Source organism: Biomphalaria glabrata, chromosome 2 (assembly GCF_947242115.1).
Source record: "Biomphalaria glabrata chromosome 2, xgBioGlab47.1, whole genome shotgun sequence".
Lineage (NCBI taxonomy): Eukaryota > Metazoa > Mollusca > Gastropoda > Planorbidae > Biomphalaria > Biomphalaria glabrata.
The window spans coordinates 42,098,370-42,122,088 of NC_074712.1; the positions used below are offsets into that span (position 1 = coordinate 42,098,370).

Genomic DNA, 23,719 nt, shown 5'->3' on the forward strand with positions numbered 1-23,719 from the left:
TTGAAGAATTACTTCATAAAACAACAAATCCCTATATGAAAAATAATCTCCGTAGCAACGGATGGTGAGCTTGCAAATTAAAACAAAAAGTTTCCAATGTGTTTAGTGATTGTATGCTATACGTATTAACTGTTATATAATAGGTTTAAATTTGAATTTTGAAAATAAATTTATTTAAAAAATAGATTCAACTTAAAACGTAGTTTTAAATTACATTTTCACTCCTCGTGTCACTGGTTAGAAATTATTTTAAACAAAAGTGTAATTTGAAATTGCAGAATTTTTCAAAAATTCAATATAACTTACGCAGGGGGTCTACGAAAAAACAGAAAGCATGGAAAGGGGTCTACGAGACAAAATTTTGGGAACCACTGGTGTAGATCAAGAAATCTAGGATCTCAGTACGGTATGTCAAACTATATGCCAACGCTTCGGTACCTTCTATCAAAGGTTTAACAATCTGTTTTAGTTGAAACTATTTTAAAAAATGAGTCTCTAGATTCTCCTGTTATTAACAAATTATAGTTTGGCGCTAATGACTAAATTGAAACCATTTAAATATTGACATAAAACGTTTATGATTCCCACTATAAACTAACTGAAACTAAACACGGCGCGCGATATAAACACAACAACCACGTGACTCGGAAGAAATCCGGAACAACCACATTCTATTAATAACTTCCACGTGACTCTGGGGATTTTAGTAATCTACATCCGTTTTGAAATTATGCATTGTTTATTTTGTAACAGCAAAGAAATCTATACTCTAGAACTAGATCTAGACTAGATTTAACAAGACTAGATTCTAGATTTTAGCTCCAATACAGGATTTCGAGACATAATTAATCTATCAACTTTCAGTAACCAAAGCCAAGTTCCGTGTGTATTTAGTTTTAAGTTTAGTAGAGTTTAGTCCAACTCTTCGTCTCTTGCTAGATCTACTAGATTTTATTTTTATTATTTTATAATTCAATTATTTATAATTTATAATTAGAATTTAGGTAATTAAGATATAGATCTAGATTAGTTTGATTACTAATACTTCATTAGTCATAATCATTGAGTCATTTAACTCATTATCATTAGTCTAAAATGACTCTAAAGTAGTAAAGTCTAAATAAAAAAGTTATAAATATAACTTATTAAAAAAAAACAACTAATACTAGTCTAGTCTAATAATAATATAAATATTATAAATATAGATCTAAGTAAGTAAGTAAGTTAATATGGAGAGATCTAGTCTAATAAGTTAAATAAGTCATAAGATTATCATTAATCTATAATTCTATATGATGATGATGTAGATCTATCTATACTATACTTAATACTAGATCTATATTCTGTAAATATAACTAATATAAATATATATAAAATAATTAAATCTAAATCCAATATTAGTAATAAATAATTTATAATATAGTAATAATTAGTAATATAGATCTACTATAGCACTAATTCCAATTAATTCCAATAGTATACTAATAGTAATAGATTCTAGATCTAGTTATGACACTTGACAGTTATGTTAGTAACTTAAATCTTATTATTCTTAACTATATTATGATGACTAGACTTGACTAGACAGTCTATACTCTATATTATTTACTAGATTCTAGATAAAACTAATAGATATAATTAGATCTAGACTTGTTCTATTATCTAAATCAGAATCAGTGCTCTAGCCTCCTCACCACATCCCTCTATTCAGCCTCTCCTCAGCCTTCATCCCCATTCCCCAACCCCAAGCTGTTGTAGACCTGCCTCCACATCAACAATCCATCACATTTGAAGTCTGCATTGTTTTTGTTTTTCCAGTATACCATTCAAGGTGAACTGCTCAACAGTCTTTTTTTTTTTTTTCTATTACCATCGGTTAGTCTTCATACAATTGATATGTCTCGTGGTTAGTGCTGGTCCTCCACCCCGTTTCATCTTGTATAGCACCATACATTTTCCTAAGAATTTTTCTTTCCCAAGTATTTAGTAGGTTTTCAGTTGTCGTCAGTGCACATATGGTGCTCCAATAAGCTAATATTTTGGTCCGAATATCAATGATTGGTTCAGAATGAGTCACCAAAATTCAACAAAACTTATCCTATGATTAGTATGATTCATCTACGAATATTAGTAATGAAGACACTCCTACAAGAATTACACAAAGCAATGAAAAACTTCAATGCAAGGGTCTAATGTAACGTCTTGAGTTTCCAAAAAAATCGATCCTTCAAAATGAAACTTCATACTGGCAAGAAAAATTGTACAAAAATAATATTTACATGTTGCCAATTTTATCTGCTCAGTATAAAAAGATGACATTGAACCTGACAAACAGATAAAATAATAATTTCTGTGAAAGAACATTGGCACATGCATTATTTTATTGAGACACAGATAGTTTATTATAAAATTAAAATAAATTTAGATTACAGTATCAGTAGACCTATGTAAAGTTTCAATTGCTTGTTTTGCTTTTCATTTGTTTTTCAGAAGAGTTGAAATCTTCTAAATCTTCAGATTGTAACTAGACTAATAAACAGAAGATGAATTTCTCTGTCATTACAACTAGATCTAGATTTAATGTAAACAATTTCTTTACCTTCGGACTATTAATTTTTGCCTTCTGTTTACTGCCATCTCATGTGGTAAGTAAGATTAATGAAGTCAAACTTAATGCAAACATATCTATTAGAGCTCATTATACTCTTAAAAGTCATATAATTCATTATTACTAAATGTTGACTATTCACTAAATTAAACATTAAACAAATAATCTGTATAGCTAGCAGGTCAGAACTTTCATTATTGCGAACAATTTGTATTCTAGTGTTTCAAAGAATATGTCTTTATCATTATAAATTAATGAGATTAAAATTAACAATAGTTTTAATAGGTAATTTAGAAACTCACATCAACTGTTCTCATTTAAAAGACTTATAACAGTGTTTTTTACTATTAACTGACGTGGTGTGTTTACTGTGTCCTTCTAGAACTATATTTTCTCCCCTATTTCATCCTGTAACCATGGTTCTCTTTCAATTCCTTGAGTTTGTTGTTTGCTATACTTTATCAAGACAATAATATAGTGTATCCAGAACTTCCCTTTCAAAGACAGACTGTAAGGAGAACTGCCTGATTTGGAAACCACTAAGCAGTTCATCTCATGATTATCTGAAACCTCTGAACTTAATAATAATTACGAAGAGCAAAAATATGTTGATAATTGTTCATTATAATCTAAAATGGCATCTTGAAACAGATGTATAAAATGAGTGTGTATATGTTTCACAGTATTCAGTCTGGGGAGTAATCTTCCTTATCTAGTTCCAGATAAGAAAATTGATAATGGAAACTGGAGCCTTAGCTAACCTGTTCAACAAGCTTTAATCTGAGTGCTTGTATTTTTAGTATTACATTTTGTAATTTGATCCTACCATCTAATTTATCTTGAAATTAATTTAATTATGTTTTAAAAATGAAACATCTAATTAATAAGTTCATTTTGTTTGAAAAGTTTGGTGGGTGGTTCTATTATGTTTGTTGTAAAGACTGTTGGAATGATAAAATTATTAGCCCATATATCCCCATCAAAAATGATGTACATTTTAATAAATGTATTTGTTTACTTACTTAATCCTGTGCACTCCCAGAGGAGCATAGGGCCGCAACCACACCTCTCCACCGAACTCGGTTCTGAGCAGCTTTCTTCATTTGCTCCCATGTCATTTCAGTACCCTCAGCTTCACTGATGACTGACCTCTTCCAGGTTTACTTGGGTCTGCCCACTTTCCTCTTTCCTTGTGGGTTCCAGTCAAGTGCCTGCCTTGCAATATTGGTAGCTGGTTTTCGCAGGGTGTGTCCTATCCAGCTCCTTTTTCGTTTTGTGATGTCTTGGGCTATGGGCTTTTGTCTAGTTCTCTCCCACAAATCGATAGTAGTTATCTTTTCTGGCCACCTAATTCCTAATATCCGGCGTAGGCATCTGTTAACAAAGGTCTGGAGCTTTTCCATATTTGTTTAGTTATATATAATATCCCATTGGCGTTTTGAAAAATATAAAGGATTAATGTATATATATATAATTCTCTTCTTCCCTCAACAGTTTAAACGAGAAGAAGAAGTAAAGGAAAGATCACTCTCTCTTATTTCCAAGGATAGTCCACGAGAAAACAAGAGGGGGGGAGAACACGTGGGTATTCACACGTCGCTACGGATGGCTGTGTGCTGGACTGTCATACCCTGCCCGCTCCCATCCCCCTTCGTCTTGCGGGAAGTTTGGACTAAAAAGTAAACTTTCTTCAACTCTGAAGGAACATCCGAAACATGTAAAACATTTTAAAAACAAACATTTTACAAACACTAAATAGCAGGCCTGGATATAAGCATTGTGGGGCCATATGCGAAACGGCGGGGCCAAGTTTGGGTAGGGAAGCGGACAATAAGTCAAATTTAAGAGTTTGTATTAGAAAATAAATTCATCTATGCATTTTATTCATTCTTTACTACTTACAGAATTACTTTACGAGCCTTGCGTGTAGCAAAGTCATACAGTATATCATAATAATTCTGTTTCCTACATAGATCCCTCTCAATAGCAAGAATTACCAAATGTTTCAATCTCCTCAAGTTAGTTTGAGGCGCGAGAAGCTTCTTTCACCTCATTACACAATTATGGCTTATGCATAATGCCGTTTTTATTTATCACGCGTAGGATTGGCATTTTCCATATTGAATGACACCTCAAAAGGACAATTTTTTTCTATATATTTCCGTATATTTTAAGGACTTTTTCATATATTTTGCAATTTCTGGAGATTTCCACGAGCTCCTGGTAAATTGACAGGAGGGCGCTGGAAATCTGCTTTAAGTTTTAAAATGGTTTAATTCAATAATTTATACACCTTGAATTAGCTCGTGTCCCATGAAAGTGCGGATTTTTCGGTTGCATAGGTTGCAATGGCCTAAGACCGGTCGTGCAAAATAGGGGCGTATGCTACGCCGCCGGTCGACTAGTATATTATATTCCTTAAAATACAAATAAGTTATATTCAAGTTCTCATAAAAGGATATATATATAAGTTTTGACTTTATCTAGAGAAATGGGAGTTTTGATATTTATATCTAAGTTCAAACTATTTAATTGACTCCTCTTAGGGTTCTAAGCTAAGTGAATACAATTCAGGGCAATACTGTCTGATTCATTCAGGAAAATAATAGTTTATTTTATCAATATTCTTGTCAGGGTGGCAGCAGTATTGTCACCCAGTGAGTTGTTAAATAAAGGATTTTGTTACTCTGTTGTCATTAATTGAGTTGTTATCATGTTGGTTTGTTGTTGTTGTTTTTTTTGGGGGGGGTGGGGGGATTAAGTCTTTCTCTCCTAATTAACAATACCATCGTTGATTAGACCACGTTAAATTAATTTTTGGCTTTATAAAATGAATTTGTGTTACATAAAAAGAGCATGTATTCTCCTATAATTCTATACCAAAAGTAACGTTTTCTGATTACCAACAAAAATGTTATTGAAGCTAATCATAACAGGGTAGAATGTACAAAATGTAAAAAATGAAAAAAATATTTCAGAACGTGGAAAATAATTACGGAGATAAAGAGTTTAAACAAGTACATTTTGTGTCTAGTTTTGCGTTTGCATGAATGTTTGTACTTCCTTTAAAGATGTTTAGGCTAATGGTTCTCTCTGTGCCACTGTGTCTACTGTTTCCCGTTGTTGTGGGTACGGTGCCAGTGTTTGGTTTTTGGTATTGATGATTCAGGCTGTGAGTAAACCAGATGGTTGCTGAGTGAATCTGGCCTTGGCCAGTACAGAGCTTTGTCTCCACCAATCAATATGCCTTATGTCATAATACTACTTATCCATTTATCTCTGTATTGTTATTTTAAATGTTTGTTGGTACAACATGCATTAACTATTCATTTAAAATTTGTGCTTACTTAAAATATACTTTCTGTAGCAGTAATTCATTACTGCATTAGTCTGTCGAATGGGCGACCTGGTCAAATTACATCCTCCCTTAGTAAAACCCATCTTGACATCTAGAGTAAACTAATCCAGTTGTTTTTGTAAAATTGTTCTTTAATTATTCTCCATAAATCATTCTCTTGTTGTGCAAATGCATTGTTCTTTATTTTTTATTTTGTTAATCCTAAGAGTGCTGATGTTACTTGTATCGGAACTGACTTCCCCCAAACTATAACTGTAACTTGTTATGGTATGTATGGTACTGAATAAATTTGTTATCCATTTTATGTATAATTTTGTTTTCTTATACTGCCTTTTTATACATATATATTTACAGTTCCTTTTTTTTTTTTTTTTTTTGTGGCGGTGCGCACCGCTATGGTGTACTAAACCTTTCTCAATGTGGGAAAAAATTATTACTTATCTTGTATTTTAACCTCTATTATTAACTTATTATTAACTTATTAGTTGTTAACAGTTAGGCAATCCATCACCAAGTACTTGCACCTATAATAATAATAATAATAATTTTATTTATAAAGCGCTGTTAACAAACAAAATGTAGGCTCAAGGCGCTGTAATAGCATTACAAACACAAACACGACAATTGAAATAAAAAACTAATCTAAAAAAGTTTTAAACAAGTAGGTCTTAATGTTCTTCTTAAAAGTGGTATAGCATGTTGTCTGTCTGAGATCAATGGGGAGTGAGTTCCAAACCTTTGGTCCGTGCACTGAAAAAGCCCGCAGACTGCAGTGCATTGAGCGTAGGGCTCTCTGGGGGACATATGGAGTAATCAGTTCTCTAAGGTACAGGGGCATCTCATTGTTATATATACACTGATGACAAAGTGTGGCGACCTTGTAATCGATTCTCGCTTTCACGGGAAGCCAATGGAGCATGCGCAAGAGCATAGTAGCAGAATCTTGTCTTGTTTTTCTAAGTACTATTCGTGCGGCGTTGTTCTGTATACGTTGCAGTTTGGCTTTTTTGTCATCAGGTATACTTGCTAGCACGGCGTTACAGTAGTCAAGGCAGGAGAGTATGAATGCCACAGCTAGCGTTTTTGTTGACTCCATTGTTAAATATGGTCCGATCTGGCCTAATCTACGCAGCTGTAGATAAAGACCCTTGCAGAGCTGACTTATGTGTGGGTCGAAAGATAGTGTTGAGTCGAAGAAAACTCCAAGATTCTGCACTACATGGACATAAGGAAGCTGGCAGTTCGTAATAAAAAGAGAATCTGTGCTTTTAACTTTCGAGACGTTGTTCCGAGTGCCAATCTTAATTATTTCTGTCTTATCTTCGTTCATCTTGAGCTTATTTTCAACCATCCAATTGCTCACCCTTGCAATGGTACTACTGATTTTCTCTGCCAGATGCGACACCTCTGATGGTACTGAGGAATCGTATAACTGTGAGTCATCTGCAAAGAAATGGTATAGGATACCGGTTGGCTGTATGACACCGCTGAGTGGATATGTATACATAGTGAACAGTACTGGGCCTAGAACTGATCCCTGGGGTACTCCGTACTTCAAGAGTAAGCTTGTTGATTCTGTTCTGTTAACAATGACACTTTGGGTGCATTCAGTCAGGCAGGATCCAAGCCATTTTAGGACGATTCCTGTTAAACCAAAAGTTGCAGAGAACCTGGCCATCATAATTTCGTGGTCTAGCATATCAAAGGCTGCGGACAAGTCCAGCATTGAAAGAATTGAGATGTGGCCTATGTCAGAATTGTGAAGTAAGTCGTTAAGTACTCTGACCACTGCTGTCTCTGTGCTTCGGCACTTCCTATATGCAGATTGAAATTCTTCCAAGAGACAGTACTGTTCAAGATGAGAAAGAATTTGCGCTAACACGATGCGCTCCAGAAGCTTTGACAGGAAGGGAAGATTTGATAGTGGGCGATATTTTTTTAGACATTCCGGGTCAAGACTGGATTTTTTTAATAAGGGCCTGACAAGTGCATGCTTAAATTGCTGTGGTACAATGCCTGAAGTCAGTGAAGAGTTCACAATGTTAGTAATTGTGGGTACAAGCTCATCTAAACATTGTTGGAATGGGATCAAGGTCACATGACTTATTTGGCATCTTTAAAATAGTACTTTTGACATAATCTTCAGATACAAGCTGAAACTCGCAAAAAGGAGAATTTTGAAAGATTGGAGAGTGGTCAATCTGTGATGAGAGGGATGGCATGTCATTTCTGATCTGCTCATTCTTCCCAATGAAGAATCTATTGAAGGAATCAGGAAATTCACATATTGGGATAGATGACGGCAAACCTATTTATACCTATTTATATATATATATATCTATAAATATCTTTTGAGCTAACACTTTACAATTCTTAAGATCAACCAATTCAGATATTAACATTAAAGAATGAGTAACAAATAGCGGTTTCATCCAAGACAACTTTAGTGACAAGCCAATTCAGGCCAAAAAAAATTATTATAATTTGGATTATTTGTTTATACATGATCAAAATTTTTTTCATTTGCTTATTTTTTTAAAGAGTTTGATAAATGTTTTATCTTTCAGGTGTGGGTGCTTATTGTTGCCAAGACTCAGATTTTCATCCTAAATGTTGCTATACATTTGTTTATGAAATGTGGTGTAAGTAAAGTGATTTATCAACTACTTGCTATGAGGAATTGATAATATTAGAATGTCCGATTAGGCTACCAACTTTAAAATAAGTAAAATAGTAAGTATAGTTCAGGATAGAAATAGACAGCTCTTTATCAAACAATACACTAAACAAAACAAGGATTATGACTTATGCGAAATGTCACTAGCAAGTGTGAACCATTTAGCATTCAGACACTTGTTCTTTTCAATATATGTATTGTAGTTGGCAGTTTAAAGAACTATCATGCTATTAATGAGAGACACTGTATTTTCCATTTATCATTATTGCATTGTTCTAAAAAAAAATATATGTACTTTTATGGTCTCTTGACAGTAAAATAATGTTAGTTCCCACCAGTATAAAAAATTATGTTAATATCCATATAAAAAAATATAATTCAGCAGTAAAGTAAGTTATCCTGGAGTAATCTATAATTACTGCTTCAGATATCATAAACTACCGGTACAAGTTATTCATTTTGACTTCCTCAAACTTGTCTTTCATACATTCTGTCCTTCTGGTCATAGGATGCAAAACAGTGCACTCTTCATGTACTTTTTCTAATTTACAGTAACAATAAAGAGTCTGCCATATTTTTGTACTACTTTTAATGTCTTTATTTAGCCTTGTGACATGGACAGACATTGAAATCACATTCTTTCATAGCATAAGATTTAGAAGAAGCATAAAAGAAAGCTTTGTAATTCAAGACCAATCATATTTAAATCAAAAGACACATCTAAAATATATATTCAACTGTGGTGCTACAATTAGAGAGATTTTAAGTTTCAGACCTTTTACTCCCAGCCCTTTTCTTTTCAGTGATTCAGATCGTTTCCATCAGGTGAAAACTTAGAATTAAAACTCAGTGCACTTTATGTTCTCGCTTTAAATTTTTTAAAATGCACATTCTATACAAAATAGTCAGTAATACCACAGAAATATATATATTTATTTATTACATGTTTATACATAATTATACTCTGGCAGACCACATGACTTGAATCATATTTTTTCTTGTTATAGTGTTCTAGTTCTATAACATATTCATCTAAGATAATAATAAATTTTGAGCTACTGTTAGACACCTTGTTTATAGTATTAGTTATTTAGCGACGCACCATAGAAGACGTATATTGAACGGGACTAGTGACGTTTGGGATATTTTGGGTTAGAGTTAGCGATAGAATTCTCTAGGGTAAAGACGTGTTTATTTGACAGAGACTTTTACTGTGGCCTTTTCTTGGAATAAATATATTATGAATTATTCATCAGTGTTGACCACATCTCTTTACTCGTTAAATCGATCGTCTTGTTTATTCTGTATTGTTGATCAACTACATTGAATACACCCGAACAATAAAACTCAAACGCTTGCAGAGTAATTGATTGAAATTCAAACAGTCATCTATAGTTGACTTCAAGACAGCCTGAACAAGTACATCACATTACATTTAAAAAAAAAACATTTTTGGCTAATTTTTATTCGTAACATCTCAATTGTAAACATATCCTTGTCTTCATGTTGATAAGTAAATATAATTTAAAAAAAGCAGCTGTATCTATTTTTTTAAATTCTATATTATCATTTTTTATTTTGATCTGTTATTTAACTAGAATAAATTTGAGTTTTGTATTTTTCTTTCTTAGGGTTTTGGCTGATCTGGGTATTCATTCTTCTCATGGCATTTGTGTGTGGGCTGGCTTGCTGGAGAAGACGGAGAGCACAGATTCGCTACACTGTCATGGCTAATTCCCAATACCCTACATATGGAACAGTGGTACATACTTCCAGCACCAACACAACATCTGGCTACAACAACCCAACCGCTCCTTTATATGGAGGCAACTACACTGCTGCTCCACCACCTGATTATTATGCCCAACCTCAGGTATTATTTTAATTAATATTATTTTACTAATATATTTGCACCCATTTTACTGTTTAGTATGTCATTGTGGCATTATTTCTTTTAAAAAAATGAAATGCTATTGGTTTTCGCATATTTAAAAAAAATCTCTCTTACATTAAAAATGTTTTCTTCCTTTATAAATAACTATTTTGCTCACGTTTTAAGACTAAATAGACTTTATGTTTTTAATATGTAATTTTTCAGAAACCCCCACCATACCCAACTGCTTAAACAGTTATGACCTTACAGAGAAGTTTCAATATCTAGACAGAACAGACAGCCTGTTGTAAATTTAAATTTACTAACTGTAACTGTTCAGGTGATGACTATTGATGAATTTAAAACCATCTGTATTTTGTACCCGGTATGTTTCTTAAACCTGTGATCTTAGTTGGTTATAATGCTTAAATGTGATGTATCCTATACCCTGTAAAACATTGAGTGAATATGAATGCTTTATAAAACACAGTTCCATATAACTATCCTGGACAATAGTTGAAACTAATAAAAACATCACCTAACAGTTACTTCATATTAGGTTTAATTTGAAATTTTTCAATTGGTATTAAGAAACTTTTTATTTTAATTTCCATAATTAATCGACAATAAAAACTGTTAAGTACAACTTTCATTGTTTGTGTGTAAAGGTAAGTAATCCATTCAAGAAGGCTCATTATAAACCTTATTATAAAATGTTTTAAAAACATTCTGCATTACAAAGGCTGTTCCAGACTCAGAAGTGTTTCTTATGGATCCACTGTGTTTATAATTAGATACTGGTACATTAATACACTAAGATTCAGTATGTTTCAGGCTTTCAAAATAGTTTACTCAACAAAAATAATAATAATAATCTACAAAATACAAAACATAAAATGATATCTTCATTTTATAAAAAAAAACTATGTTTCAATTATAGCAGCTTAGAGTAGAAAAAAAACAACTAAACAATTATTTATAGATAAGATTGTAAATAATTTACAAATATTTTATTCTTTACCCTGGATATTTCTGAGAAATAATTTTTGAAGTCATGAAATTTTTTTTATAAAATGAAGATATCATTTTGAGAGAAAATGTGTGTTTTTTTTTGTTTTCTTATAAACTGATATGTTATCTCTCCTACAATTGTAAAGATGTATGTTCAAAAACTCAATGTTAATTCTCTCAAGGTTCAATAGATGGTATGTTGTGATAAATTAATGCTTATTTTTCTACTGTTTTATTGATGGTAAGTTTTAACAAATTATGTTAATTCTTATTGATGACATGTTTTGATGAGCATAAAGCAGAGGCAGCCTTAGCAGTGTGCTGCTCCTTTGGTGAGTGTCGTGTCAGGAACATGAATTAATTGGCTGACTGTGACAAAAAGAAAAAAAATTGCAGGGCCCTGCCCTTGGGGGAGGGGGGGGATTGTCAGCCCACTAAGGCCGCCTCTGCATAAAGCGGTACTTACCCAATTGGTACTTGACAGGCATGAACTATTTCAGTATCAGTATAATGAATTTTTGTTTTTAACAAATTAAATGCAGTGTTGTTGTTGTTTTTTCTTTCATTTTGTTTATTATGATTGCTTTTAATTCTTTACTTTGTACTTTCTCCTGTGTTACAACAGAAGTCAAGAGAAAAACTGTCATGCTCTTTTATAAGCTACGTAGACAATCAATTTTTTAGACACCTTGAGCTACTTAGACTAATTATTAGAAATCTGGGGCTATTAAGTCTTATAGTGTAATAATAATATGCATGTACTACAAAAACAATATAAAGAGACCATGTGTGTTTTTTTGTTATGGTTTCAAGGCCACCCAGTTCTTAGGGATTATTGAAATTTATTTAAAAATTAAACGAAGTTTATCATTATACAGCTACAAGACAGTTTCACTAACCATTGGACACAGAACTATGTAAAATGAGACTACCAACCATTGCAGTGATTGGTCACAGATGTATGTAAAATAAGACTACTGATAGTATGCTGTAAAGGGCCATCTATTATCTATATATTTGTTTATTCTTGATGCTAGATGTTCAATAGTCTCAAAATCAGCTCTATGAACATCTTGAAAATGATCATAACACAGAGATAAATTGCATTCTGTGTGTCATGTTTTTCAGTTAGCTAAAAATAGTTTTTAGTGTCAGGGTTTGTCTAACCATTTGTTGTGGCCCAGTCTGTTGCATGTAAATTTTATCTGTGTATTATTTTGACTAGCAATTTTTTTATGATAAAGGAAATGAAAGGTTGCAAGGCTTTTGATTTAATGAATAATTTCTAATGTCCTACTGTTTTTAGTATTGTAATAAATATACATGTATAATATTTTCAATTCAAAAGTAATTTTGTCAAATTTAAATGTTTGAATTGTAATGTTTTTTAGCTGGGGAAATGCATTCCACATGCCATTTTGTGTAACATTTAAAACCCAATTTCTAATTAATCAATGGCATGGTTACATGTTTTATCCATGTCCATGTATCAAGGGTCCATAAAATCTTGAAAGGCCAACATTTACAAAAGACGGTCCAGTAGTTTTTATCTAATCATTATATGTACAATATAACTCTATACAAATGTTTGAATAGAACAGGCTGGCAGTTATTGTCACATTACATGTAGAAATGTAAACAGGGTGCCGTTAGTAGAGTCAAAACTTTGTACTCATGTTGTGAAATAACAAGGTACCGGTATAGGATTGTATTTTCATTACACATATATCTTTTATTTTTATTTCAACACTGAAAGTTAAAAGTGTTGGACATTAAGAAGCAAACAAAACTAAAAATCTAGTTTATTTAAAAAGATTCTGTCTTTAGATAGCCATTCAAATCAAAGTTTGACATTGTATTTTTTATTGTGTACCGGTATTCTTGTATTGAGCTAGTGTTACTTTAAATAGTTTTTCTCATTTTTGTGCCTACCTTATTGTTGTATGAAACTATGACCTGTACTGTTATTCATTTCACCTGTGCCATCTTACCTTATAAACTTTTTATAGTGACCTATACTTTCATTTTTAGTCAGATTTTTTTTAACCATTATTGGACATTCAAATGGGTAAGGAGAATAGAGAATAAAAGCTATTTAAAACTTTGGTTTAAATTTGTTAAAAGCTCTACAAATTATTGTTTATTGTTAACACTATCTCACAATTCAATAAGTAATAAAATAAAGAAACTTTTGTACCTTGAATTTTTTTTGTTTTTACAACTTAATCTTTGTTTATTATGCATGTTAAAAACAAAAATGAACATATTTTATAATACCGGTATTAAAATTTAACTACTAGTATATTTATAACATATGCATGTGCTCTGGCTTACCCCTAACAAAATATTATCGATGTAGGAGCATTAATGTTTGTTTTGCTTTTTATTATTTTCTAGCAATGCAATAATTCTGGTGTAATTTTAAATTGTTCATTTTAAAATCTCTATTTGACATTCAACCAAATAAAATTACATTATTACCAATGTTTAACAGATTGAAATATTTTGAAAGACCTTTAAAAATGTATGCCATTTTCGAAAAGTCGTTAAAGATTGGTCGGTGAATGAAATGTCAGTGAATGATTTAATCTGGGTCTTTTTTTTTTTTTTTTTTTTAAACTAGAAAGAGCTTTGTGCTCTATTACAAGAAAACATATTGGCACATCCCAAAAAGACTTCAATATATCCTTTTTAATTATAGCTCTTCTGAAGATCAGAATGCAGGAAAACTCTTGTACATGCGCTATATTCACCTCAAATTCCACTTGCATTATAGTAGTTGCCAGTGCTGCCTTCTTCTTTCTTAGACTTAATTCGGCATGTGCCATTTTAAATAGTACTTTTTAAATCATGAGCTCTTCTAATTATAATTAAAAAGTAATAGAAAAGTGCCTTAATTTTTTAAGGAGGATGAATTTCTGAATGTGTCTTTCCCCATTCCTCTTAGTCTTTTGCCTTAGATAGAACCTCTTTCAATGGCAGGCCAGTCCATTCTTTTATGTTGTCTCCCCATCGCTTTCTCTGTCTACCTCTTCTTCTTTTTCTTGGTACTGTTCCCTGAAGGAAGGTCTTTGCGAGCCCCAGAGACCTGGTAATATGGCCATAGATTTTTAGCTTGCGATTTTACTATAGTTAGCAGGTCATCGTGGGGTCAAATCGCTGCAGTAACCATGTCTCTAATCTCTTGGTTTGTGATGTGGACTTTGTATGTGATACTTAGGATCCTTCTGTAACATCTCAATTCCATTGCTAGGATCCTCCTCTTTAGCTCTGCAGTCAGGGTCTAAAACTTGCAAGCATATAATATGACCATGACCAGGGAGCGCATCAATCTGATTTTGGTGCCCAGGGTTATGCCTTTGACTTTCCATATTATTTTGAGTTACGAAAGTGCTGTGGCTGTGGTCTTTACTATTCAGGCCAGTAGTTCAGGTTTCGTTCCCTCATCTGAGACAATAGCTCTGAGGTATTTGAAACTACTGACACTATAGTCAGCTTTTCACCTCCAATACTGATGCCCCTTTCCTTTTAAAGTCTTGTCTATGTGCATCAAGTTAATCTGTCCATGCTAGGCCATTTATGTCTTCCTCCAATTCTTACAGCACCTTCATAGCCCTCGAGAGCATCGTCTATTAAATGAAGATATTGAAAAATGTTGATGAAAATAGCCTCGTTTTACCTGTTAACCAGTCCCCAATATTATTGTTGAAGTACACCACACTGGTGGCCTCATTGTAGAGATTCTGGATAACTTTAATTACCGGTATGTTTTTATTTATGACGTACTTTTCCATTGTCGCCCAGAGAGCCCCTGGCCATACTCACTTGAAAGCTTTCTAGAAATCAATAAAGACATGGAAAAGATTCTCTTGGTGTAGGAGGTATTTTTTTACAGAGTATTCTGAGGTTATAGATTTGTTCTGTTGTGCTGCGACCTTGTCTAAAACTCTCTGGTTCTTCTGGTCTGATATGATTTTGTCTGTTATCAGTTTTAACCGATTTAATATAATTTGTAACAGTACTTTGCTGGGATGGCTAATGAGGCTGATGGTGTGGTAGTTTTGACACGAGTTGTAAATTGCCTTACTTGGGAAGAGAGAAAAGTGATTGGGTCCATGGTTTGGGTCATTCTACTGATTGTCAGACCTTATTGCAAATCATAAAAAGTGCTTATATCATGGTTTCTCTTCACGAGAATACCTATACATTAAATTTCTGTAAAATATTTTCATAAATTTATCATGAACAGCTACATTTCACTTGCTGGTTGAATTGTAAAGAACGGTTTCAAAAATTTATTTGGAAACAGTTGAAAGTAAGGAATTAAATCATTGGGCCAGAGCAGCAACCGGTGTAGGCACTACTACATGTAGCTGAAGGAAAGTTACACTTTATTAGACATACTATTCAGAGCATTTAAAAAATTTGAAATAATTCTAGAAATAAGATTAGTAGGGTGCTGCTGCACAAATTTCAAAAACTAATACTGGTATTGAAAAGTTATTTCAGTTACTTTAATATGCTTACACATTTTGGTAAAACAATTTTAATTCACCAGTCTAAATATTGAATAAAACTTTTTTAATACAGGCACCCATGAATGTTTCTTGAAATTTTGTATTGCTATAGCACTATTAAGTGCAATGTCTTTATTAGTTAATTGCTGTTAAAAATTGAGCCAAGTGGCCATATCACATCACAAGTAAAATAATTGAATAGCAACAACAACAAAAAACAATATATTTATTGTTTGAAGATTTTTATTCCAACGCTTGTGATAAAATGACTGAATAAAACCCCATTAATGCAACGAAGTTTATCGTGCAGCCATGGACACTTGCCAAACACGAATAAGTTTATCACTGTAACCTGCAAAGAGAGTTTGTCCATCAGATGACCAAGCCAAGGATAAACACTGGGGAGGTTCACGGCCAGCACCAGCTGCCATAACATCAGGCTTCAGCTCATCCACAATTACTTTTCCTTCAAGATCCTATTTAAAATTCATTTTAAATAAATGGTTAGACATGTACTGCAAAAAAATATTCAAATGTAAGCATTATTTCAAGGAGGCACTTCAAGGAAAAAAGTGACTAACAAGAAAAAAATAATATTTTGCTATAGCACCTTTGTGAAAGTGTGCTCATAAAATATGGACACTGCAGAAAGGTGCTTCAATAAAACTAATATTTGTATACAAGATAAATACAACCAAATTTAAATGCAAAGATGTCTAACAACTTCGTTATGTTCTTAATTTGTCTAGCAAAAGTATAACAGAACTGAGTGAATTTTTAAAACATAACCTTTCCCCCTAAAATCAAACAATAACAGTACAATACTTATTAAAAAAATTATTTTTTTCCTAAGCCAGAGTTGATCACAGGATATCTCCATAGTTGATTTTTTTTTTTTTGTGTGATTCTCTTGACTTTCTTAAAGCTTGATCCTGAAGTGTTAAACATGAAGGCTTCTTTTCCTTTTGACACAATGTGTCTAAAGGGGGGAGATTACTTTTTATTTGTGTGTAACATTAAATAATAAATTCAAGACCACCATTTTAGATATATTTTTCAAAGTTTATGGAAGAACATAGAATAACACCATAAAAATAATTTGTATTCATAAAACACCATAAAAATAATTTGCATTCAATCTATATCAAAGTACTTCCTAGATCTAAATTAATCCGAACATAGAAGAGCATAAATTGGCCAAGCAAATAAATTCTCAGTCAGAACATCAAAAATAACTGCGGGGAGAAAAAGTAATTTAAAACTGGAAACCAATTCATATAACTAAAACTTGTTTGAAAAAAAATGTAAAAAAAAAATAAATTACAGTGTATGATAAATACAAAAAAAAATGTCAAAGATATGTCTATTGCATCAAAGGGTAAATGTTTCCATTTGAAAATAAATAGATATATGAATTTATTAGCTCAGCAACATTATTTTATTAAAAGTGTATACATACCCAAATCTTAATGCTTGGGCCAGTAGCAGCACACAGCCAATAACGGTTGGGTGAAAAGCACATAGCATTTATGCAGTCTCCACCATCTAAGGTGTACAAGTGCTTGCCTTCATTTAAATCCCACAGCATGGCTTGGCCATCCTACAAAAAAACGAGAAACATTAAAAATACTTTTTAAACATGAGCATGCAATAGCATGAAGATGCACGATACAAAAAAAACAAAAACATCCCTGGTTTTAGCTTCTTAATTTCCTATAGCTCTGTTCAAGTCTGACAATAGTTTTCCCAGTAAGTAATGACCTCCGTTACTTGTATTGCTAATAGCTTTTATTTTTTTCCATTCAAATCCGAGCTTCATCTAGTATTTGGTGGTCAAGCTTCATGCAGGTGTTTGTGTTTTCACCACTAAACTTAAAATCAATGTAGATGATCAAACTTACCTTGCCACCAGAAGCACAGAGTGATCCATCAGGTGACACTGTAACACAGTTCAAGAACTGAGTGTGACCAAAGTGATTGGTCTTAAGTTTGCAGTTGGTCAAGTTCCATACCTTATGAAAATAAAAAATCCTTAAGATGATACATTGTCTTTTGTACTAAGGAACAATTTTGTGTTTAGACTTGTACTAAATTATGAATAACTTCGAACTGAAACATTCACCTTAATTTTAGTAAAAGCTTTCCTTTAGTAAATTTAAAACCACTTATATCGTTTACCTATAGTCACATGGCAGTCTAACACATCTTTAGCTTAGATAACAGTTCCACCAACACCTTGTTTTATATAACCCTAAAAGCATCAGCTTTACATTTGTAGTTTTAGTTTTCTAACATTTCCCTTTCATGATTTTTTAAACAGGGTTAGTAGCACTTTTCCATGACAAAATTTTAGGAGATTTTAGGAGGTTTTTTTAAAGTATGAAATGTATGATATGTGTGAGTGTTTTCTATCCGTTTGTGTGATACATAGTAAAACATACACAAAACTAAGCATTTATCAAATCAATTATTGTTATTTGATTTTAAAAATAATAAATATCTTGCCAATATGCCACAGAAACAATGTTATCAACTGTGGTATGTCCACAGAAAATGTAATGAAAGTTATCTTTTAATCAAGTAACAACTTGACTGTCATCCAAAACCTCAAACAACCATTTTTTTTTTCAAAGATTTATTTAAAAACATTACAAATGGTTGCTTTTCCATTTTTTTAAATACGAAACATTCTTAGAGATGCCTTCATAATGTGTATTCTCTGTGATGGAAATGTACATTATTAGTTCCTATATGTATCTTATAGATACTAGAGTCATGGTGTGCATTTGAGGTAATGTTTTATTCTTTTATTAGCTAACTTAAATCCTTCTCATAAACAGAGCCTGTAAAAAGTGTAATATAAAGGGCAATATAGGCCTATTTGAATGTTTAGTTGACAATTGCTTACTAAAAATGGCTTTTGGATTTGGGGGTGGGGGTGGGGGGGGGGATTAGACCTATTCACGTTTTTTTTTCCTAGCAGAATCTTTTTCAACCATAGGCCTATAGTTTCCCTGGCTTTTACGAGTGAAATAATTTTTGCGGACTTTTCACAGCTGTATGCGAAATATTTTCGTTAAATCCACAGTAGATCTAGACTCTTGATCTAAGTCACTAAAATGCGCGGACTTTTCACGGCTGTGAGAGAATTATCTTCACTGAATTTACAGTAGATCTAGAGCCTAGATCAAAGTCACAAAAATTCGCGGACTTTTCACTGCTGTGTGAATATTATCTTCACTAAATTTACAGAAGATCTAGACTAATTCGCTAAAATTCGCGGACTTTAACTCTAAGTCACTAAATTTTGCGGACTTTTCACGGCTGTGTGAGAATTATCTTCACTAGATTCTAGTGATTTCGAGTAAATCTAGAGTCTAGATATAAGTCACTAAAATTCGCGGACTTTTCGCGGCTGCGTGTGAATTATATTCACTGAATATACCGTAGATCTAGAGTCTAGATCTAAGTCACTAAAATTTGCGGACTTTTCGCGGCAGTGTGCGAATTATCTTCACTGAATATACCGTAGATCTAGTCTAGATCTAAGTCACTAAATTTGCCGGCTTTTCTCTTCTTTGTGCTAATTATCTTCACTAGACTCTAATTGATTTAGCGTAAATCTAGAATCTAGCGTATTTCTAGAGTAATCTAGACATTAGATGTATCGAGATCATTAAATTGACTAAAATTCACTGAGTTTTCAGGTTAGGTGCGAATTATCTTCACTAGATCTAACTTAGATCTAAATTAGATCTAGATACTATTACTAGATACTAGCTAGATCTAGAAGATTTACGGACTTTCCACGCGAAGTCACTCTTACACTCACAACAAGAAGATTTTAGGTGAGGGAGGGCCCGGAGGGGTGTAGCCTACAAATTTGTCTGGTAATTGCACTAATTATAGACAATAGTCACTACAGACTAGATCTAGCGCGTCTTTAGTGGTAACAATAAATGGAAACAAACATTTCTACGCTGACTTCAGAAAAATACTGCCAGGTGAAATGCTTGCTTGAGCCAAGGCCATCCTCAATCACGAGGTCGCGCTTCCCAAGTGGGTGAAAGGCGGTGTAGAAGCGTCACTGGTCAGCTCATTAACACAGCCAGCCCGTAAGGTTATGCGATCAGAATGCCTGGTTAGGCTGCTTTTTTTCCCCCACATTTTTAGCAAGAAATAAGCAAAATTAAAAATTTTAGGAGAGTGGACAAAATTTTAGGAGATTTTCGGCAATTTTTAGGAGAATTTTAGGATTTTAGGAGACTTTTCATTTTTTAGGAGATTTTAGGAGTTTTTAGGAGCGCTACGAACCCTGTTTAAAAGAAATTTCACATTTTTTTTTATAAATCTTAGCTCTGAATTATATTATTAGTTTCAAAGATTTCTATGCTTCATTACAAAAGCAGAAACACTGAAGATACAGACATAATAGATCTAAGTAAAAAGTAGTTGTAATAAGTGCCTTCATAATTGCAGAACATCTTTCATCATTATAATTATGTCCAGATCGTAATCATTAGGCACATTAGCCAAAATTACAAAAAGTTTTAACTAATCAAAAATATAATGGCACATTACCTTTACAACTTTATCCCAGCCACATGATACAATAATTGGGTTAGAAGCATTGGGTGAGAAACGCACACATGAAACCCAGTCTTTGTGTGTGTCTTCCTGTGGATAAATACCCAGCTCATTTAAACGTCTAGTCATTACTTTTTAAACCAAATAAGTAAAATTCTTGGCATGATAAAAAAAAAATTCTATTTACCAAATGGCTAACAAAAAAAGTGTGACAGTTTTGTTAAAAATACTTTAAATTATCTAAACCATTATGACTAATCTGAACAGAAATAAGTTGATTCAAATCCCTCTTCTTGTAACAATCAAGATAAATATCATGATGGGAAAAAAAAAAGTAAATTGCACAACTACCTCGAGTACTCTAGAATCAATATGATAATTAGTTAAGTAAAACATTGCTGCTATCAGTATTGCAGAACAACTATCATCAAGTTATGTTTTTTATGACCTGTTTGTAATCATATAGCAGCTGATTAAGAGCTTGTAATATGGAAAAAAAAAAAAGATCTACCTGTACTGTGTACTTGCAAACTCCAAGGGTATTCCACAGTTTGATGCTCTTGTCACGAGATGCAGAGACAATCTGCCTATTGTCAGCTGAGAAAGCCACACTCAAAACATCTTTCTCATGTCCAACAAAGCGTCTAGTTGTTTTGCCTCTAAAAAATATGTTAAAACTTAAAAATGTAGACCATTACAAATCTAATATTTTTGTCATTTTTCTAATATTTCGAATTTGTAAATCTAATATCTATCATATCACATGCTTACAATAAAATATCACATCTAAATTCTAATGTAATAAAATGGGAACATTAAATTAAATAATACTTAGTAACTTACTCTACAAGATCCCACAAGCGAAGAGTTTTATCCCAGGAGGAGGATAGTGCGAACTGACCATCTGAAGATAAAACTACATCACTAACAAAATGTCCATGGCCATGGAGAGACTTGTATGGCACACCATAATTAGTCTCATCCCTAGTCAACTTCCACAAAATGAGACTTTTATCTGAAAGTTAGTAAATAAAATTATAAACATGATCTACATGACATTAGCAATTGTAAACTAGACCTATCATCCTATGTATGACTATGCCTATGGCATGGAGATTAGATTTAGAATTTAGATCTGGAACTAAAATAATTTTCAACTAAATCAAGTAAATCTTGTCTAGTAGATCTAGAATGTCTATGTGATGGTCACACTAGTCACAATCACACTCATTCTTCAGTAATCTTTAGTCACAAGTCCACAAGACTCAGTTACAGTAACAGTATCATGAGATGAGTTATTCAAGTTTCAACTTATTGGTATATTATTATTATGTCAGTCACTGTCACAAAATCAAAAAGGTTAATTTAATTAGATCTAAATGTCTTACAGTCTTAAATTTTTATACGCTTACTTCTTCATGCATAGAAATAAATATCTAGATCAGGAAAATCTAGATCTAAAATATATAGATCTATCCTACAAGCTTTAAATTTAAAAAAAAAAAAAACACGTAAACAAACTAAAACGTACCTCTTGATGCAGACAAAATTGTATCAGGATACTGTGGATTGGTTGCAATTTGAGTTACCCATCCACCGTGGCCCTGCAAAGTTCCCCTCAAAGTCATCTGTTCTTGCGACATTTTGGATATTGTTTATTTTACCACGATTAAATGTGATTTTATCTGGAGGTCTAACTAAGACCAATCCATTACACGGCTTTCTAAACCGGAAAAGGATGCATTACATTTTTTTAATGCTAATTTAAAAGAAACACCTCTTTAGATACGAAACAAAACTATTATTTACGTTACACTATCAATGTAATGGTTTGGTCATGGTTTGGTTTAGTATAGTTCCATGTTTAAGAAAGTACTTGTATTATAATCTATGTCCTCATTTACTAAAAAGACAAGAATCATACTAAATAATAATATATAAAACATTGAGATATATATTATAAGTATAAAAATCATAAATTAATAAGAAAGACATTTCTTAACTAATTAGAATTGCCTAAATTGGATCATAGAACCGATTGTCTGTATCAGCAAGGACTACCAATGACTTAGTTATGGTATAAATTGAATGAATTTAATATGCACTACTAGATTAAAACATAATTAAGCGAAGGGCGTACGCAGGGCCGCCACTACCTATTATGCAATGAATGCGTTGCACTCAGGCGGCCTACTTTAGGGAGAGGCCAAATCTTTATTCCAAGGTTACTTTTAAAAAATTACTTAAACTAGTCGACCTATGGCGTAGCATACGCCAATATTTTGCAGGGCCGACCTTAGACCAATGCAACCTATGCAACCGCAGTGGGCCCCGCACCTTCAAAGGACCCGCTCTAATTCTCTAATTCTAGTATTAAATTATTAAATTAAACCATTTTATAACTCCCGCAGCATTCAGTCGATTTACCAGGAGCTCCTGGAAATCTCCTGAAATTGCAAAATATACGAAAAAGTCATGGAAATCTCCGAAAATTATTTAAAATCTTTTGAAAACTCAAAAAAAAAAAAATATAAAATCCTGAAATATATAGACAAAAAATTGTCGCCAATCTTACGCGCGATGCAAAAAAAAAAACGACATTATGCAATACCCGTAATCGTGGAATCTGGTGAAAGAAGCGTAGATTACTTGTTCTCCCCTCCCCTCTTTTTTTTCGCCGCTAAAAATACGTGGAGTAACTCTAGTCCGACTTGCAGAAATAAAAGAGTGATCTTTCCATGATTTCTAGATCAAAATGGTTACGTCCGGCACTGCTATTTATTGATGGCTAAAGTTGGAAACTCTAGTCCGTCATGCAGAAATAAAAGAGTGATCTTCCCTTTACTTCTTTTTGTCCAAACTGTTGAACCATGAAGAGAATTTTATAATATAGTCAACCCACGGCGTAGCATACGGATTGCCACTGCAATCTATGCGACCGCAGTGGGCCCCGCACTTTCATAGGACCCGCGCTAATTCAAGGTGTATACATTATTGAATTAAACCATTTTATAACTTAAAACAGATTTACCGCACCCTCCTGTCGATTTACCAGGAGCTCATGGAAATCTCCCGAAATTGCTAAATA

The 23,719-nt window shown here is 32.9% G+C and overlaps 2 protein-coding genes across 6 annotated transcripts; one reads left to right on the forward strand and one right to left on the reverse strand.

Moving 5' to 3' along the window:
* The first annotated feature begins 707 nt into the window (after window positions 1–707).
* LOC106058698 (WW domain binding protein 1-like) lies at window positions 708–13,730 on the forward strand. Of its 5 annotated transcripts, none has more exons than XM_056020647.1 (7): window positions 708–882; window positions 1,672–1,831; window positions 2,491–2,645; window positions 6,173–6,233; window positions 8,534–8,608; window positions 10,275–10,516; window positions 10,742–13,730. In XM_056020647.1, exons 3-7 carry the CDS (start codon window positions 2,544–2,546, stop codon window positions 10,766–10,768), a joined length of 507 nt encoding a protein of 168 aa, XP_055876622.1. In that variant the 5' UTR covers window positions 708–882; window positions 1,672–1,831; window positions 2,491–2,543; the 3' UTR covers window positions 10,769–13,730. The 5 variants fall into 5 exon arrangements, with proteins under 5 accessions (XP_055876622.1, XP_013071644.1, XP_055876623.1 ...); XM_013216190.2 differs by having other exon boundaries at window positions 1,712–1,831; XM_056020648.1 differs by having other exon boundaries at window positions 708–877; window positions 1,712–1,831.
* A 2,539-nt stretch (window positions 13,731–16,269) lies between these two features.
* Window positions 16,270–22,375, reverse strand: LOC106058723 (receptor of activated protein C kinase 1-like). The gene is made up of 7 exons (XM_013216217.2): window positions 22,163–22,375; window positions 21,475–21,646; window positions 21,143–21,290; window positions 20,626–20,721; window positions 17,946–18,056; window positions 17,504–17,644; window positions 16,270–16,520 (listed from the first exon to the last, which is right to left on the reverse strand). Exons 1-7 carry the CDS (start codon window positions 22,272–22,274, stop codon window positions 16,344–16,346), a joined length of 957 nt encoding a protein of 318 aa, XP_013071671.1. The 5' UTR covers window positions 22,275–22,375; the 3' UTR covers window positions 16,270–16,343.
* Between the last annotated feature and the right edge of the window lie 1,344 nt (window positions 22,376–23,719).

Bases quoted from the DNA above. Each gene is read 5' to 3' on its own strand.
- LOC106058698 (XM_056020647.1), top strand. From the start codon at position 2,544: ATGAATTTCTCTGTCATTACAACTAGATCTAGATTTAATGTAAACAAT. The intron at 2,646-6,172 runs GTAAGTAAGATT...GTTAATCCTAAG, and splicing joins GTTTACTGCCATCTCATGTG to AGTGCTGATGTTACTTGTAT. The intron at 10,517-10,741 runs GTATTATTTTAA...GTAATTTTTCAG, and splicing joins ATTATTATGCCCAACCTCAG to AAACCCCCACCATACCCAAC.
- LOC106058723 (XM_013216217.2), bottom strand. From the start codon at position 22,274: ATGTCGCAAGAACAGATGACTTTGAGGGGAACTTTGCAGGGCCACGGT. The intron at 21,291-21,474 runs GTAAGTTACTAA...CATATTTTTTAG, and splicing joins CGCTTGTGGGATCTTGTAGA to AGGCAAAACAACTAGACGCT. The intron at 18,057-20,625 runs GTAATGTGCCAT...TATTTTCATAAG, and splicing joins GCTGGGATAAAGTTGTAAAG to GTATGGAACTTGACCAACTG.